Source organism: Eulemur rufifrons, chromosome 9 (genome assembly GCF_041146395.1).
Source record: "Eulemur rufifrons isolate Redbay chromosome 9, OSU_ERuf_1, whole genome shotgun sequence".
Lineage (NCBI taxonomy): Eukaryota > Metazoa > Chordata > Mammalia > Primates > Lemuridae > Eulemur > Eulemur rufifrons.
Genome location: NC_090991.1, coordinates 19,666,514 through 19,683,779, shown reverse-complemented (window position 1 = coordinate 19,683,779; position 17,266 = coordinate 19,666,514). Strand labels below are relative to the sequence as shown.

The window sequence follows — 17,266 nt, the reverse complement described above, 5'->3', positions numbered from 1 at the left end:
CATCTGAACCCTTATTTAAATACTACAAAGCCTTTAGCTTTAACCTTTAATTAGATCAACATACTAATCAACACAAGAAAAGGTAAGTTGAACAAATAAGAGGTAAAAACATATATTTTATACACATTTGTAAACAGGTATGCATCTGTACTTTTCAAAACTGTACAATATTAGGATCCTTTTGAGTTAAAAATAATTCACCATATAATGTATGAATATTAAACCAACATAAAATACAAACACTGGAAATAGGGAGCTACTTTAAAACACACCTGATTATCTGATTGCAAAATGATTTTAAGTGAAATGTGACATTTTGAAATCTTGTTATTAAAAATACTTTTTTCCAAAAACATAATCTTAAGTGGAAATGGCTATTATGTAGAAATCCTACAGCAGAATCCTCTTTTGTTAGTTTTAATGAATAGCAGTTTGTCCAAAATAGACATTAATGTTATTAACATCTTTATGAAGTAAAACATCAGTGATACAAAAATATAAGAAACACATACAAGGTAAATGATTTGAGTTGGCAAAATATAAAAGATACCACATGGGTGCTAAAAAAGGTTTATGAAAAGTATAATTTATAATCTTGATTTTACTTTGTCAACATTCAATGATTCAATGGTAAAATATCCTGTTGGAGTATACTAGGAATAAATTTATCAGGAAGATCTTACTTTTTGAAAAATGAAGCATAATTTTCTTCCTAGGAAGTTTTCTTACGTATTACTTATGTATTTTATATTTTGTATTATGTAAACTTTTTTTTAAAAGATTACCATTAGGTGATTCATACTTGATGGGTGGTTTAAGGGTAACGTGAACAGGAAAAATTATAGATTAATTTAGCATTGAAACATCTTTAGAAATATCTTAGTGAGCTCTTCCTTCCAGAAACAGCTCACTCACATACAAAAATTCTAAGAAAGCTAAGTTGGATAATAAACAAAAAATTCAGAAAAAAAAATACTACCACAATCATATATACAATTTGTAACTCGAAATTTTTTGTCTTAAATATGTGCACACCAATAAAAAATATACAAATTGTCTGTTTTAAATGTACATTAAGAGAAATAAACTTTTCCATGAAAATCAACATAATATAAAAATGCATCTTAAGGACAATAATCTGTACAAGGCATCGTTGCAGAATATTAAGGGAAGTCAGCTGCCAAAGTATTCACAGTCTCTTTCGGGATGTCAAGATGAATTCCTTCAAAATAGTGCAGGAACCTGTCAAAATTACAAAGAAAAATATAACTTAATATATCCATCTGATGAAAATATTTATTAATCTTAAAATAGCCATCTAAAATGTTATTTTTATAGAGACTTTACCTTCTTTTACTTTTTCCTTGTTCTTTTAGTTTCTCAGATCTACAAATGTTTCGAAGAGTTGGCAAGTATTCAATAATACTAGCTTGTCTATTACCCAGGTTCAGAAGAGATCGACTACAAAATACACTTTTAATTACTGCTATCCTCTTCCAAGCATTACTGTAAATTAAAATTAATACATTACTTTTTATTTTTAACGCCCAATAAAAATGCAAAAAATCTCAAATACAACGAATTTCCTTGCCTCTGGTCTAGACTATGTGACACTTCCAGATTAATTTCCTGTGAACACATCAATTACTCCCATACTAAAAAATCTTAATGGCTATCTGCTATCTGTCACACAAGTCCAAATCTCTTTCCCTGTCATTCAAGAGTTTCCCAAATCTAACCCATCCTAATCTCTCATTATCTCTTCCCAGCAAGCTGGTTTCCTTAAATGTCTGATTAGAAGCTACATTATTAAGGGCTTACTATGATCCCAACATTTTAAAATTTCTAAGACAAAACTCTAAGGATTTCCCGTTTATCATTTTTACTGAAAAAGAAAAAGTAAGTAAGACTTACTCTAAATTAGCTGCTGTCTGATTAAAGTACACATTATTGTGCTTTTGTGAAACATAAAAAGTAAGATCTTTGGTCGGATCTCTTCCTAATTTCTGGCAAGAACTCAAGGTTTCCAATGCTTTTGAAATGGTGGAAGAACATTTAGTAAAGCTGAGAGCTTCTGCAGCTGCCTTTAATTCTCCAGAGCTTTGAGAAGTCCATCCATCATTACTCTCAAGACTAAACTCATCACAAAGTCCACTTTTAACCTTTCCATTTGTCCAACTAAAGTCATTTTTACCAAATTCCTTTTGTCCCTTTACACCAGTTAAAAGAGCATCTAAGAAGGACATATTATCCATGAACTCAGTGAGAGAATTTAAACAATGAGCAACAAGGGCAGAACGTTTTCTTTCTGCTGGTGTTTTAGGAGGATGAGAAATAGATTCAATGTTAGACTCTAAACATTTGTTTAGTTTCTTTGTCTCTGGATTGCGTTCTTTGTCTCTGGCTTTGCTTTCTTCTGAATTTGAGGAAGAAGACACAGGGGATAGGCCAACAAATTCATCAGGAAAGCCCAATTCAGTGTCAAATAAGTCACTATCATCTAATATGACCATCTTTTTCTTTTTTTTCTTCTTTTTTGACTTTTTCAATGGCTGCTCTCCAGAATGTTTCCTAGCAAGACATTTCATACTTTTTGTTGCTGCACTGGCATCCACAGTTGCTGATGAGCCACAAAGGTTTTTTGTTTCTGGAATAGTATCAACTGGTAATGGTAGAATGAGCTCAAGATTACTATATAAAAAATCTACATTCCGCATTTGGAATTCTGTAAGAAGCTGGATGAGTTTATGCCATTCTTCCTTTGTTGTGATTTTGTGCTGAAAAACAATTTTGAGTAAATGTTACAACAGTACATAGTTGGAACATTTTTCTATCCATATGAATATAGTGATTTTCCTATTCTGTCTTTAAATACTGAGTCACTACCCCCAATGTTATTAACCTACACTTAATACATCAAAACAGTACTATGAGTCTAAAAATCACATTTGGACTGTGAATTTGGAGAATGAAACTCTCTAATATTTAGTATATACTACAATTATAAGTAGAAGCTAATTTATTTAAAAACTTCTCTGAAATTGTCTATCTGAAAAATTTTCGAAACTCTATTTTAAATCCTATAATATACATTTACAGCAATGCCTATGCACCATTTGTCAAAGTGATAGTATGTGTTAAATTCAGAGATCTAAAGTCTATTAAAGCTATAGGCAAATGTAAGTTAAATTTAAGATTCAAAAGACAGGAGTTAGTATTGGCAAGATGAAAATGAATATAAATTCAATATTCCAAAATAGACATTGAAAATACCTTTAAAAATGAAAATAAGTCTTCAGAAGGGGAAAAAATGTTCTTAAGGCCAAACAAGGTCTCAACACAGCCAGTGTCACATTTGGGAACATCTGCATGATTCCTTTTAGTATTTTTAGGGTTATTTTTGAAATCAGGGCCATCTTCAGAGGAAACTAGTTGTACATTTCTGCTATTTCCTCCTACAAAATTAATAATAGAAAATTTTAGCTATATTATATTTTAAATAAATTGTATCAAACAATTATTTAAAGTCTGAGATCCTGTGACATCTTTTGGACCTATACCCCCATTTTGTTCTCCACATATGTGTCCAATTTATCAAGAGTACAATATAAAGCATTATTTCTAACAACACATAAACTAAGTGAGCTGATGGTGGGGGTCTTTTGAAACAATCCAAAAGAAAAAGTGCAAGGACTGTGAATAAGCAAATCACAGACGAAAGAGAAATATCCAATAAATTCAAAGATCTAATAAAAAGATGTGCAATTTCACCTGTGAGCATAGAAATGCAAATTTAAATACATACTGTACTTGTTTCATTTCTTAAACTGGCAAAGTTAAAACACTGATAATCTAGTTCTGTCAGCAGTACACATAAAAAGCCATCACATACTATTCATGGGAGCATAAATTGGTAAAATTATCTTCAGAGAGCAACTTGACAATACCTATCAAAATGTAAAGTGTAGGCCGGGCGCGGTGGCTCAGGCCTGTAATCCTAGCACTCTGGGAGGCCGAGGCAGGTGGATCGCTTGAGGTCAGGAGTTCAAGACCAGCCTGAGCAAGAGCGAGACCCCATCTCTACTAAAAATAGAAAGAAATTATCTGGCCAACTAAAAATATATATAGAAAAGATTAGCTGGGTGTGGTGGCACATGCCTGTAATCCTAGCACTCTGGGGAGGCCGAGGTGGGAGGACCACTTCATGTCAGGATTTCGAGACCACCCTCAGCAAGAGCAAGACCCTGTCTCTACTAACAAATAGAAAGAAATTAGCCAGGCAACTAAAAATAGAAAAAATTAGCTGCGCATGGTGGGTGCACGCCTATAGTCCCAGCTACTCGGGAGGCTAAGGCAGGAGGATCGCTTGAGCCCAGGAATTTGAGGTTGCTGTGAGCTAGACTGATGCCACAGCATTCTAGCCTGGGCAACACAGCAAGACTCTGAATGAATGAATGAATAAGTAACTGTGTATTTACCAGAGGAGAATCTGTAACTATAGAACTGTGACTATGGAGATGGAAACCACAAACTAAGAACTTCCTCAGGGAAGGAACTATGTCTCATGTATGTAAACACAGGACTTGACATGGAGAAAGTACTCAAAAAATATCTGTGACTTGAATTAAGTAACGATGATCGAAGAATACTAAAAATTAAAAGCATTTCTGAAATAATAAAGTTCTTAGAAAAGACAGAATTAAAGACGATTGAAGCTAAAAGGGATTTTACATTACAGTCATATAAAAATAATATATATCTGTATATAATTGTAGAAGAATCAATGTTTTTAATAAGTGAAAAAGTTGCTAAATAATTATAGTTCCATTTGTTGTATAAGAAACCATATGTTTATAAATGTATAAGTAACAGTTTGAAAACTAATTTTAGCTACTCAGGAGGCTGAAACAGGAGGATCACTGAAGCCTGGGAGTTCTGGGCTATGTTGAAGCCTGTGAATAGCCACTGCACTCTAGCCTGGGCAACATAGCAAGACCCTCCTTCTTAAAAAAAAAAAAGAAGAATGAAAAACCTTTTGGGAGGAAAGGGAATAGTAGGCAGGTTTTTTTTTTTAGGCTAGTCAAGTGAAGCAGTGAGAGTGGAGAAGGAACAAAGGAATCTCTAACTGGTTGTGATCAATTAGTTGTAAACACCACTGCACTCGGACCAGCCTACTTTTATAATCTTAAAAGAACAACCACAAAATGAAAAGATTATTTAGTTCCAACCTCTCACTTTTGAAGGTAAAGAAACAGGATCAAAGAGGTAAACTGAATTTTGGAGGTTAAAAAAGTAGCATAGCGAGGAGAAGAATCCATGTTTCCAGGTCCAGTTTAATTCTATTTACCCCACATTTAATGTTTACAAAACTTTTCATGAACAAAGTTGACATTTGTATATTTATTCTGAAAAAATTAACATGATAACTGGATGCTCAAAATTTTTATAATCTTTCCAACATTTTAGTATAGCATAGATTTTAAAACAGGGCCCCATAGTAGAAATCTTTTAAAACAGATCAACTTACGACAAAGGGTTAATGGCCTTTCTTCTAAAAATCCACCTCCACTTGTAATCCAGAATTGTAAGTAAAGAATACTTTTTCTGATATCACAAGTATTTGCAGTTACCAAGGTTACAAAGTCTTTCACATCAGTTCTAAAATTCTCAGTTAAGCAGATCATTTGTAGGTAGCTGGCAACATTTAGCTTAGAAACACACAGAGAGAAACGTGGTTAGCTGCAGAGTTAACACACATACAGCAATAATACATATGAACAACATTTAAAAGTGAGACAAATTTTGCTAAAATTCTTCAATATTTTAAAGCTCTTCTTGAGAGTCAAGCTGCTCTAAAAAATATAAGGGAATATACCACTCAATTTAAAACATTTATATATACTTCTTTTATCAATTGTATATAGTCTAAGACAGCTAGAGATTCTCCAATCTGAACACCAGATGCAGTTTTATAAACCCTAACAAAAGCCCTTAGGATTAAGGAATAGTATAGCTTGATAGAACATTTTACAGCCATCAAAATTATAAATATGGGCCGGGCGCGGTGGCTCACGCCTGTAATCCTAGCACTCTGGGAGGCTGAGGCGGGTGGATCGCTCGAGGTCAGGAGTTCGAGACCAGCCTGAGCAAGAGTGAGACCCCGTCTCTACTAAAAATAGAAAGAAATTATATGGACAACTAAAATATATATATACAAAAAATTAGCCGGGCATGGTGGCGCATGCCTGTAGTCCCAGCTACTCGGGAGGCTGAGGCAGTAGGATCGCTTAAGCCCAGGAGTTTGAGGTTGCTGTGAGCTAGACTGACGCCACGGCACTCACTCTAGCCCGGGCAACAGAGTGAGACTCTGTCTCAAAAAAAAAAAAAAAAAAAAAAAAAAAAAATTATAAATATGAATACTAGAACACTGAAAAATACTTACATAATTTTTAAAAACCAGAAAATTAGGCCGGGCGCGGTGGCTCACGCCTGTAATCCTAGCACTCTGGGAGGCCGAGGCGGGTGGATTGCTCAAGGTCAGGAGTTCAAGACCAGCCTGAGCGAGACCCCGTCTCTACTAAAAATAGAAAGACATTATATGGACACCTAAAAATCTATATAGAAAAAATTAGCCGGGCATAGTGGCGCATGCCTGTAGTCCCAGCTACTCGGGAGGCTGAGGCAGTAGGATCGCTTGAGCCCAGGAGTTTGAGGTTGCTGTGAGCTAAGCTGACGCCACGGCACTCACTCTAGCCTGGGCAACAAAGTGAGACTCTGTCTCAACAAAAAAAAAAGAAAGAAAAAAAAAAAAAAAAAAAAACCCAGAAAATTAGAAAATTGTATCAATGAGTGCATAAAAGCATATATGTATGTAAATAAGAAATAGAAAGGAAAATTTTAAAAATATTTGATTTGTTGGGAGTAAATGGACAGTGAATTTTCTCATTTTATTTATTGTTCCAGTAATATTGCTATTATTTTTTATAACACTAAAACATGTACAATTCTCTTCCCATTGTTGTTTATAAAAAGCGTTGTACCTTGGAAGGCTAGAATAAAATTATATTTACATTTTACAGATTTTATATAAGATTATTAGCATTTTCACTATACTAAACAAGGCAATTAAAAAAAAAACTTTTTTCCCTATGAAATGTCTGGCTTTATTCTATAGACATACATTACTCCTGCATACTTCTGGGACTTCTTCCCATAAACTGGGAATTCTGCTTTCAATAATGAAAGAGTAGCTGCTATCAAATAAATCCTGCCATCGGGAATAACTATAAACTTTATAATTAATTATAAATAAATCAACTACCTGAAATCACAACAAAGTGAACAAAAGCAGATGAAAACTGTAGGGGAAATCAACACAAGGGCAAAGCAAATGGCCCTCGGAGATTCCCAGCCGTTTGCCTCCCACTTTTAAATTGATTTTTGAGAGCATGCTGCAGCAGGAGTGATAAAACTCAGACAGACATTCAATTATTAATATTTGTTTAAAGAACCAAAGGATAGAGTTTGGGATAATTACAGTATCTGGAAAGCGAGAAGGGAGGTTCCAGAAAGGAAAAAAAAAAAAATTCTAGCTAAAAGGACTCAAATCACTGGCTGATGCTGGAACTTCACACATATGAGGTCTTCTCAAAGCAGCCCAGCTGAAACTAAAATAACTGAAGAGAATTTTTTTTTTTTTTGAGGCAGGGTCTCAGCTCTGTTGCCCAGGCTGGAGTGCAGTGGTGTCATCATAGCTCACTGTAGCATCAAACTCATGGGCTCATGCGAGCTTTAATTTTGTAATCTTCAACTTTGCTGCTGAATTCATTTATTAGCTCTAACAGTTTTTGTGTGGACTCCTTAGGGTTTTCTACATATAAGATCATGGCCTCTGCAAAGAGAGAGAAATTTACTCTTTTCTTTCTTATATGGATGCCTTTTATTTCTTATTGCCTAATAGATCTGTCTACGACTTTCAATGCCACGTTGAAGAGAAGTGTCGAGAGTTGGCATCCTTGTCTTCTTACTTATCTTAGAGGAAGAGCTTTTAGCTTTCACCATTAAGTATGATGTTAGCTGTGGGCTTTTCATGTTGAGGTAAACTCCTTCTTTACCTAGTTTGTTGAGGGTGTTTATCATATAAGGGTGTTGAATTTTGTCAAATGCTTTTTCCGCATCTATTCAGATGATTGTGTGATTTTTATTCTTTGTTCTATGAATGTGGTAGATCACATTAATTGATTTTTGTGTGGTGAACCATCCTTGTATCCAGGAATAAATCCCACTTGGTCATTGTGTATGATCCTTTTAATGTGCTGTTCAATTTGGTTGGCTAGTATTTTGTTGAGGATTTTTGCATTTATGTCCACCAGGGATATAAGCCTTTAGTTTTCCTTTCTTGTAGTGTCTTTTTATGGCTTTGGTATCATAGTAATACTGAATTCATAAAATGAGTTTGGAAATGTTCCATCCTCTTCAATTTCTGGGAAGAGTTTGAGAAGGATTGGTGTGAATTCTTCCTTAAATGTTTGGTAGAATTCATCAGTGAAGCCACGTGAACCAGGGCTTTTCTGTGTTGGAAGGTTTTTGATTATTGGTTCAGTCTCCTCATTTGTTAATGGTCTGTTCAGATTTTCTGTTTCTTCATGATTCAGTCTTGGTAGGTTTCTAAGAATTTATCCATTTCTTCTAGCCTACCCAATCTGTTGGCAAGTAATTATTCATAGTAGTCTCTTGTAATCCTTTTGAAATCTGTAGCATCAGTTTTAATGCCTCCTTTTTTATTTCTGATTTTATTTGAGTCTTCTCTTTTTTTTAGTCTAGCCAAAGGTTGGTAATTTTGTTTGATGGCTACTATCAAAAAAACCCCAAAAGATAACAAGTGTTGGCAAGGATACAGAGAAATTTGAACCCTTATACAAATTTGGTGTTGGTGGGAATGTAAAATGGTGAAGCAAGTATGGAGGATCCTCAAAAAATTACAAATAGAACTACTATATGATCCAGCAATGCCACTTCTGGGTATATATCCAAAAGAATTGAAATCAGGACCTTGAAGACATACTTGCACTCTCATGTTCATTCAGGATTATTTATAATAGCTAAAATATGGAAACAACCTAAATATCCATCAGCAGATAAATGGATAAAGAAAATGTGCTAGACATATACAAAGGTATACTGATCAGTCTTAAAAAAGAAGGAAATTCTGCCGTATGTCAGAACATGGATGAATTCTGAGACCATTATGCTAAGTGAAATAAGCCAGTCACAGAACGACGAATACTGGATGAGTCCACACATATGAGGTATCTAAAATGGTCAAACTCATTGAAACAGAAGGTAGAATGGTGGTTGCTAGAGGCTGAGGGGAGGAAGAAATGGGGAGTTGCCGTTCAATGGGCAAAACATTTTAGTTATTTATGCAAGATAAGTTCTAGAGAACTGCTGTACAGTGTTGTGCCTACTGTTAACAATACTGTATTGTGTACTTATAAATTTGTCAAAGGGTAGATTTCATGTTATATGTTCTTACCACAACAAAAATAAATAAACATGATTGATATATTACCCCCACCCCCAGAAGAAAAGAAAATCTGTAAGGATATAAAAGATTTTACAAGCAACTTTTCTAATTGATATTTATAGAACACTCTACCTAACAACAGCAAAATACACATTGGAAAGAAAAAAATAAGTGTTTTTAATCGACATGACAATCAGTGTAAAAAATCCTAAGGAATCTACTATTAGAACTAATAAATTAATTTGACAAGGTCATAACATACAAAATCAGTACACAAAAATCAACTGTATTTCTATATACCAGCAAGAAATAATTGGAAATTAAAATTTTAAGGCCGGGCACAGTGGCTCACGCCTGTAATCCTAGCACTCTGGGAGGCCGAGGCAGGAGGATTGTTTGAGCTCAGGAGCTCGAGACCAGCCTGAGCAAGAGCGAGACCCTGTCTCTACTAAAAATAGAAAGAAATTAGCTGGACAACTAAAAATACGTAGAAAAAATTAGCCGGGCATGGTGGCGCATGCCTGTAGTCCCAGCTACTCGGGAGGCTGAGGCAGAAGGATTGCTTAAGCCCAGGAGTTTGAGGTTGCTGTGAGCTTGCCTCACACCACGGCACTATAGCCCAGGCAACAGAGTAAGACTCTTGTCTCAAAAAAATAAAAGGAAATTAAAATTTTTAAATACCATTTACAATACCATAAAAAAACATTAAATACTTAGGACTAAATTTAACAAAATATGTGCAAAGTCTGTACAATGAAAACTATAAAACATTTATGAAAGAAGTTAACCCTTCCAAAAAAGTAAATTATTTTCATGAATCAGAACCCTCAACATTGTTAAATATCAGTTTTCCCAAAATTGATCTATAAATTCAATGCAATTCCAACAAAATACCAGAATAAACTACAAAAACTGACAAGATATTTCTAAAATTAATAGAGAAATGAATAATACCAATAGCCAAAAAAATTTTGCAAAACAAAGTTGGATGATTTACACTTGATTTCAAGACTTGCTATAGGGTATTGTGATCAAGATAGTGTCATATTTTCACAAAAATAAATAAAACAAGACTCACATATAGTCTTAATTTTTGACACAACTGCAAAGTAATTCAATAGAAAAAAGTCTTTTCAACAAATACTGTAGTCCTTGAACAACTGAGTATCTATAAGGAAAACAAATGAATATATCTTAACTCATTGCATTCAAAACTTAACTCCAAACAGACTACAGACCTAAATTTAAGAATTAAAAGTACAAAACTTCTAAGACAAACTCTTTGTAAGCTTGAGTTTGGTAAAGATTTCTTAAATTGGATCAAAAACCATAAAAGAAAAACTTGGTAAAGTGAACTTCATTAAAATAAAAAATTTTACTCTTCAGAATTTAAAGAAAATGAAAAGGAAGCCACAAATTGGCAGAAATCATTTATAAAACACTTATCTAATACAAACTTGTATCCAGATTATATTAAAAAACTGCCACAACTCAATAAGACAACAACTAATTTAATAAATGGGCAAAAAACACACACCAAACACAAAAACGGGCAAAAGATTTGAAAAGACACTTCACTACAGAAGAGATATGGATGATAAATAGACATTTGAAAAGAGGCTCAACATTCTAAGTCATTAAGGAAATAAAAATTAAAACCACAGTGAGATACCAATACATAATTAGTAAGATGGACAAAATTTTTTTTAATAGACATCTCCAAGTATGTGAAACAACTGGACTCTTATACATTGCTGGTAGGAATGCAAAACACTGGAAAACTTTAGATAAGTTTGCCAGGCTTTTATAATGTTAAATGGGCCAACAATTCCACTTTTACGTATTTCAGTAAGAGAAACAGAAACATATGTCCAAACAAAGAGTTTTAATATGAACATTCACGGCAGCTTTATTTACAGTAGCTGGGAATAACCCAAATATCTATCAATAGGTAAATGAATAAACATATTGAGATATATCTATACAATGGAATATAGCTCAAAAGAACTAACACATATAACATGAATGAATCTAAAAAGGCTTCTTGATGAGTAAACATAAAATACTACATATTATAACATTCCATTTACATTAAATTCCACAACGAGCAACATTATAATGATAGAAAACTGACTGGTAGTTGCCAGGGGTTAAGTTTTATGGGAAGGGACTAAACACAATGGGGCAAGAGAGAACTTTCTGAGGTAATAAAAATGTTCTATATCTTGATAGACATGTTTTATCTACATTTGTCAAAATTGATTGACCCATATACTTCAAGTGAGTGAACTTTACTATATGTAAATTATATTTCAATAAAGCTAACTAACAGAAAAAAAACACACATGCACACAGATGAATACCACTACCGTGGCTAAAGTTAAAAGGACTGGCCAGGTGCAGTGGCTCACGCCTGTAATCCTGGCACTCTGGGAGGCCAAGGTGGGAGGATTGCTTGAGGTCAGGAGTTCGAGACAAGACTCAGCAAGAGCAAGACCCTGTCTCTACTACAGATAGAAATTAGCTGGACAACTAAAAATAGAAAAAATTAGCTGGGTGTGGTGGTACACATCTGTAGTCCTAGCTACTCAGGAGGCTGAGGCAGGAGGATTGCTTAAGCCCAGGAGTTTGAGGTTGCTGTGAGCTAGGCTAACACCATGGTACTCTATCCCGGGCAACAGAGTAAGACTCACAAAAAAACCCCAAAAAACCAACAAAACAAAACAAAAAACCACTGGAGTCTAATAAAAATTTACATATTTCAAAAAAATCCCTTTTAAAGTAAAAGAAGCAATAACAAGTTTCCTAAAACTTAAATATTTGAACATATCTTTAGCAACCACATTTTAAAATCATAATTAAATTTAATAATAAATCTCACAACCAGTTACAGATTCAAAAAAAAAAGAAAAAATAATAAACCACCTTTTAAAAAATTGTTATATGTAATTTATGATAATCAAAATTCAAAACTTACCACGGAAGGAGTACTGAAATTGATTTCTTCAAAGCAACCATCAAATGTTAAACTAAATGTTGGATCTGTACACACAAGAAAACATTTTTTAAACTTTAAGACCACTAAATAAACTTTTCCAGTTATACTTTTCCATGAAAATAGCAGTTCATCGGTAATAAAAAATATAATACTTTGCAAATTATAAATCTTCAAGGAACTAATTTTCTATCTTGACCGAAAGTAACTGTGATCCTTTGATTAAACTACCACTTAACTTGTGATTAATAAGATTTTTATCAAAATTTGTAGATTATAATCACTATCAAATGGACCATTACTTTGTAAGTGTAGTGTAACATAAACACATTTTCCTATATAAATCCATAGCAGAGCTAGCCTCATCAATATTTATAATGAAAAATATCAACATATATTACAATATAAATACCTATAATTTTTAAAAAAAGAAATTGAGTTTTTAAAATTAAACATTCAATGCTTTTTTTTTTTTTTGAGACAGAGTCTCACTCTGTTGCCTGGGCTAGAGTGCCATGGCATCAGCCTAGCTCACAGCAACCTCAAACACCTGGGCTCAAGCAATCTTCCTGCCTCAGCCTCCCGAGTAGCTGGGACTACAGGCATGTGCCACCATGCCTGGCTAATTTTTTCTATATATTTTTAGTTGTCCAGCTAATTTCTTTCTATTTTTAGTAGAGACAGGGTCTCACTATTGCTCAGGCTGGTCTCGCACTCCTGGCCTCAAGCAATCTTATCTTCTCGCTTCAGCCTCCCAGAATGCTAGGACTATAGGCATGAGCCACCGCGCCAGGCCCAATGCTAATTCTTGAGAAGGTAGATTGATTCTGTTAGGCTGATGATTGTTTACTTTGGCTAAAATATGCAATTAATCTATATGAGAGTGTTATCAGGGAGTAAGGAATGGTTAAACTCAGTATTAAGGAACTGCTGAAAAGGTTGGGTTCCATAAAAAATCTTGACCACTCTGTGAGGTTTGGTGCTCTAATTACAAGTATGATAAAGAGGCAAGGAGAAGAACCTGACATTTTCCCCCCCAAAAAAATACCTTTACTAGCTAGTCCATAAGTCTTTCTATCTGCATTCTAGGTTGTTCTCAGCTTCCTAAATATCTAATACCCAACATATAGACCCAAGGTAGTATCTATTTTTAAAAAGTCATTGCTATTTGTGAGGTAATATATTAATTTTATAATAACTCAAGGCTGCAAATCAATTGCAAATTTGACTGTTTTAAAAATATCTAGGCACTTCCTCATTTTAGGAAAAAAGACTTAAATGGCTGACTTTTAAAGGAACATTTCTAACTAAAATTAGAAGCTTTTATCAAATATTTTTAACCAAAAGTAATTAACTGTATTAAAATCATTGTTACTTACCACTTGTCGTAAGGATTATAGGTCGTTTAGTTGTTGCCATGAATGTTTTGACTGCATTCAAAAACCCAGCATCTTCATCAAAAATTACATCAACCTACAAACCGTTTATTAGAATATTAACATAACGAGTAACGACACATTGGATATCAGTTATGTATACACAGTAGATATACTATGTCTGCTAGAGACAAAATTTGTGAATTTATGAATAGTGTGAATTCAGTCCATGCTAAAAGCTTACAATGTCTTACACTGTAAATGAATTTTAAAATAATCAAATATCAAACATTAAAAATGAATATATGCAGCCACCTGTAACTGGGGATGTATGAATCAGAATAACTTCTATAATCATTGAATAATTAGTAACCATGAATTGCATTCATCATCTTCCTCAAAAATTCTAGAGTTGATGGCTTTATTTGCTTTAATTTCAAATAGATGCAAGTATTACTGACTTTCTTAGCTATTTTGCGCCTCTTTATAAGAAAACATACAGTAATCTTTTAAAAGTTTTTATCATGAAATATCATGAATGTGTACTTCTGTGACCCTACCTCCTCAAAAAGAATAAGAGATGTTGCATTTTTCTTGCTGGGTTCCTCAGATCCAAATTCTTTGACATTTAAATTAGTTGCACTTGTAGATTTAGTCTCAGTAATTTGTTTCTGTTCAAAAAAATTTTTGACTCCTGCATAAATAAAATATTAATATTTTAGGTAAAATCAACTTTTAATAAGGCCCTGGATATTTCCACAGTATAAGCTCAAATTAAAATCCATTATCAAAACTAAAAGAAAATATTAAAACTTCCATATGTAGACCTTCAGTGTAGCTGAGGTTTAACAAATAGCAATAGGAACTCATAAAATATGTTCATATTTTTTATGTGTCAGGGTCATTGATATTTAAATATGTAAAATTTATTTTGTCAACTTAATGTCTTACCTTTATTATTTTCTAAAAGTGCTTCTATTTCTCCATTATTTTTTGGTTTGGAAGATACTTTAAAATAATTTGCCAGCGTTTTAGGGGGAAGTACACGCTTTGGTCCACTACTTTTTGGTGATGGTGGAGGTTTTCTTGGTGATGTAATAAATTTCTTAGGGGAGCTTAATTTTTCTGCCAAAAACAAATTGCGTTTAAAAATAAATATTCTAAGAATTATACAGGTGGCAAGATAGAGTTATCCACACTCTGTATGTCTACTCTTACCAGTTAAAGATCAAAGACACAGATATTTTCTTTCATTCTTTCATTTAAATACTCTGTACATTCAAGTATTATTGTGTTGTATTTATTCTATCAGCACAGAAAGTTAAATCAGTCATTTGGAAAAGACACTCTTTTCCAAAGAAATACACATTCTTATAGCAAGCAATGTTCACACTCTCGCCACTGACTCTTTCTACACCTGCTTAGTCAGAAGAAGCAGGACGAAAAATGGTAAAACAGTATACACTGAGGACATAACAGAATTTTGCTATCCAACTTCAACTTAGCCCTATAGTAAATTTTTGTTCCTTTCTTTTTTTTTTTTACCTAAATTGATATTGCAAGCAAATAATATTTATTTCTAGAGATGCTTTGGAGAATGGACATAAAATTCAAAAATAAATAATTGATCTCTACTCTCCAGATGCCCCAGGGCATTTTTCTAGAGCGTATTTCCTTTTTCCCCCTCTAAGTACCATGATTAGTCCTTACATGTCCTAATTATTGTATAGTTTCAGAGCAGGATCTTCCTCCCATACCATCTTACATTCACAGTTCCATAACTGTGTCCTATTCTTTTTCTGTACCCTCTGTCTCCACAGATCTTATCATGTCCTTTCATATTATTAGCAGTGTTCAATAAACTTACTGAAGTTTTTGAGTTTGAAAAAGTTATCATAGACATCACCATCATTTCATTAATATAGGACATTTCAACACCATGGGTAAGAGAGGCAAAATCTTAAAATACAAAAAGATTTCTTTATATTGAATGATTTCGATTTATAAAAAAACACTATTTTGTCCTCATTTTTCTTATTTTGACATTGACCAAATACTGCTTGATCAGGGACTGGTATCAGTTCAACGACTGGTTTTAAAAAATACATGCTCAGCCTGGGCAACATAGCAAGACCTCCACCTCTACAAAAAATTTTAAATATTAGGCAGGCATAGTGGTCCATGCCTATAGTAACAGCTACTTGGGAGGCTGAGGCAGGAGGATCACTTGAGTCCAGGAGTTCAAGGCAGCAGTGAGCTGTGATCGCACCACCATATCTCGGCCTAGGCAATAGATCAAGACTGTGTCTCTAAGGAAAAATAAAATTGAGTACTCATCACTGAAGGATCAGAGGAAACAATCTCTGAGGCTCACAGAAAGCTGGGAATAATTCCTCTTTCCACCAGACAGCAGATGGTCAAACAACATAATTAATGGGGTACTGGGATAGAGTACTCAGAAATGTTTTGCTTAAGTAGTGAGGCAAAATTAGCCCTAGACTAAATGCTGCCACTGTCTTGCTTAATACGGCTTAAAAGACCTGAAAAGAATAAACTGTTTCCAGGTAACTTAACTGCATCCTGGAAAAAAAGTTGAAGAATAGAGATGAAAAAGAAAAAAGTTGTTAAAAATTCTCAACACAGTATCCCTGGCAAAAAGAAAAGAAAAAAATAGTTACAGGAATACAGAAATACGCAGCACCCAACAAGGCAAACTGTACAAAGTCTGACGTGCAATCAAAATTATCAGATATCCAAAGAAGCAGAAAAATTCAAACTGTATGAGGGGGGAAACATCAATCAATTGAAACTCCAACTTAACAAATGACACAGATGATAGAATCAGTAGACAAAAGCATTAAAATAGTTTTTTGGGGTTTTTTCTTTTGTTTTAGAGACAGGATCTTGGTTTATTACCCAGGCTGGAGTGCAGTGGTGTCAACATAGCTCACTGTAACCTCCAACTACAGGGGGCCCAAGTAATCCTCCTGCCTCAGCCTCCTGAGTAACTAGGACCACTGGCACGTACCACCACACCCAGCTAAATTTGTTTTTTTATTTTTAGAAACGGGTTCTCACTATGTTGCCCAGGCTGTTCTCGAACTCCTAACCTCAGTTGATCCTCCAAACTCCTAAAGTGCTGGGATTAGAGGTGTGAGCCACCACGCCTAGCCAAAATAGTTACTATAAATGTATTCCATATATAAAACCTAGAGGAAAGACTGGGCATATGGTAAGTAGAAAAACAAAAAATATAAAAAAGACTCAAATCAAACTTCTAGAAATGAAAACTACATTGGATGGCATTGACAGCATACTAGATATTGCAAAAGATATGTGAACTTGAATAAACAGTAATAATATCTATCT

At 34.0% G+C, this 17,266-nt stretch overlaps 1 protein-coding gene across 1 annotated transcript in view; it reads right to left on the bottom strand.

The window, feature by feature from the left end:
- Positions 1-1,163: 1,163 nt before the first annotated feature.
- Positions 1,164-17,266, bottom strand: part of ATAD5 (ATPase family AAA domain containing 5) — a 42,460-nt gene continuing 26,357 nt past the window's right edge. The window contains exons 15-23 of the mRNA XM_069482269.1: positions 14,849-15,022; positions 14,458-14,591; positions 13,901-13,994; positions 12,504-12,568; positions 5,528-5,708; positions 3,274-3,455; positions 1,915-2,777; positions 1,348-1,506; positions 1,164-1,242 (exon numbers count right to left, since the gene is read on the bottom strand). Of these exons, the coding sequence (XP_069338370.1) occupies positions 1,164-1,242; positions 1,348-1,506; positions 1,915-2,777; positions 3,274-3,455; positions 5,528-5,708; positions 12,504-12,568; positions 13,901-13,994; positions 14,458-14,591; positions 14,849-15,022 (1,931 nt within the window). The remainder of the gene's footprint in view (positions 1,243-1,347; positions 1,507-1,914; positions 2,778-3,273; positions 3,456-5,527; positions 5,709-12,503; positions 12,569-13,900; positions 13,995-14,457; positions 14,592-14,848; positions 15,023-17,266) is intronic.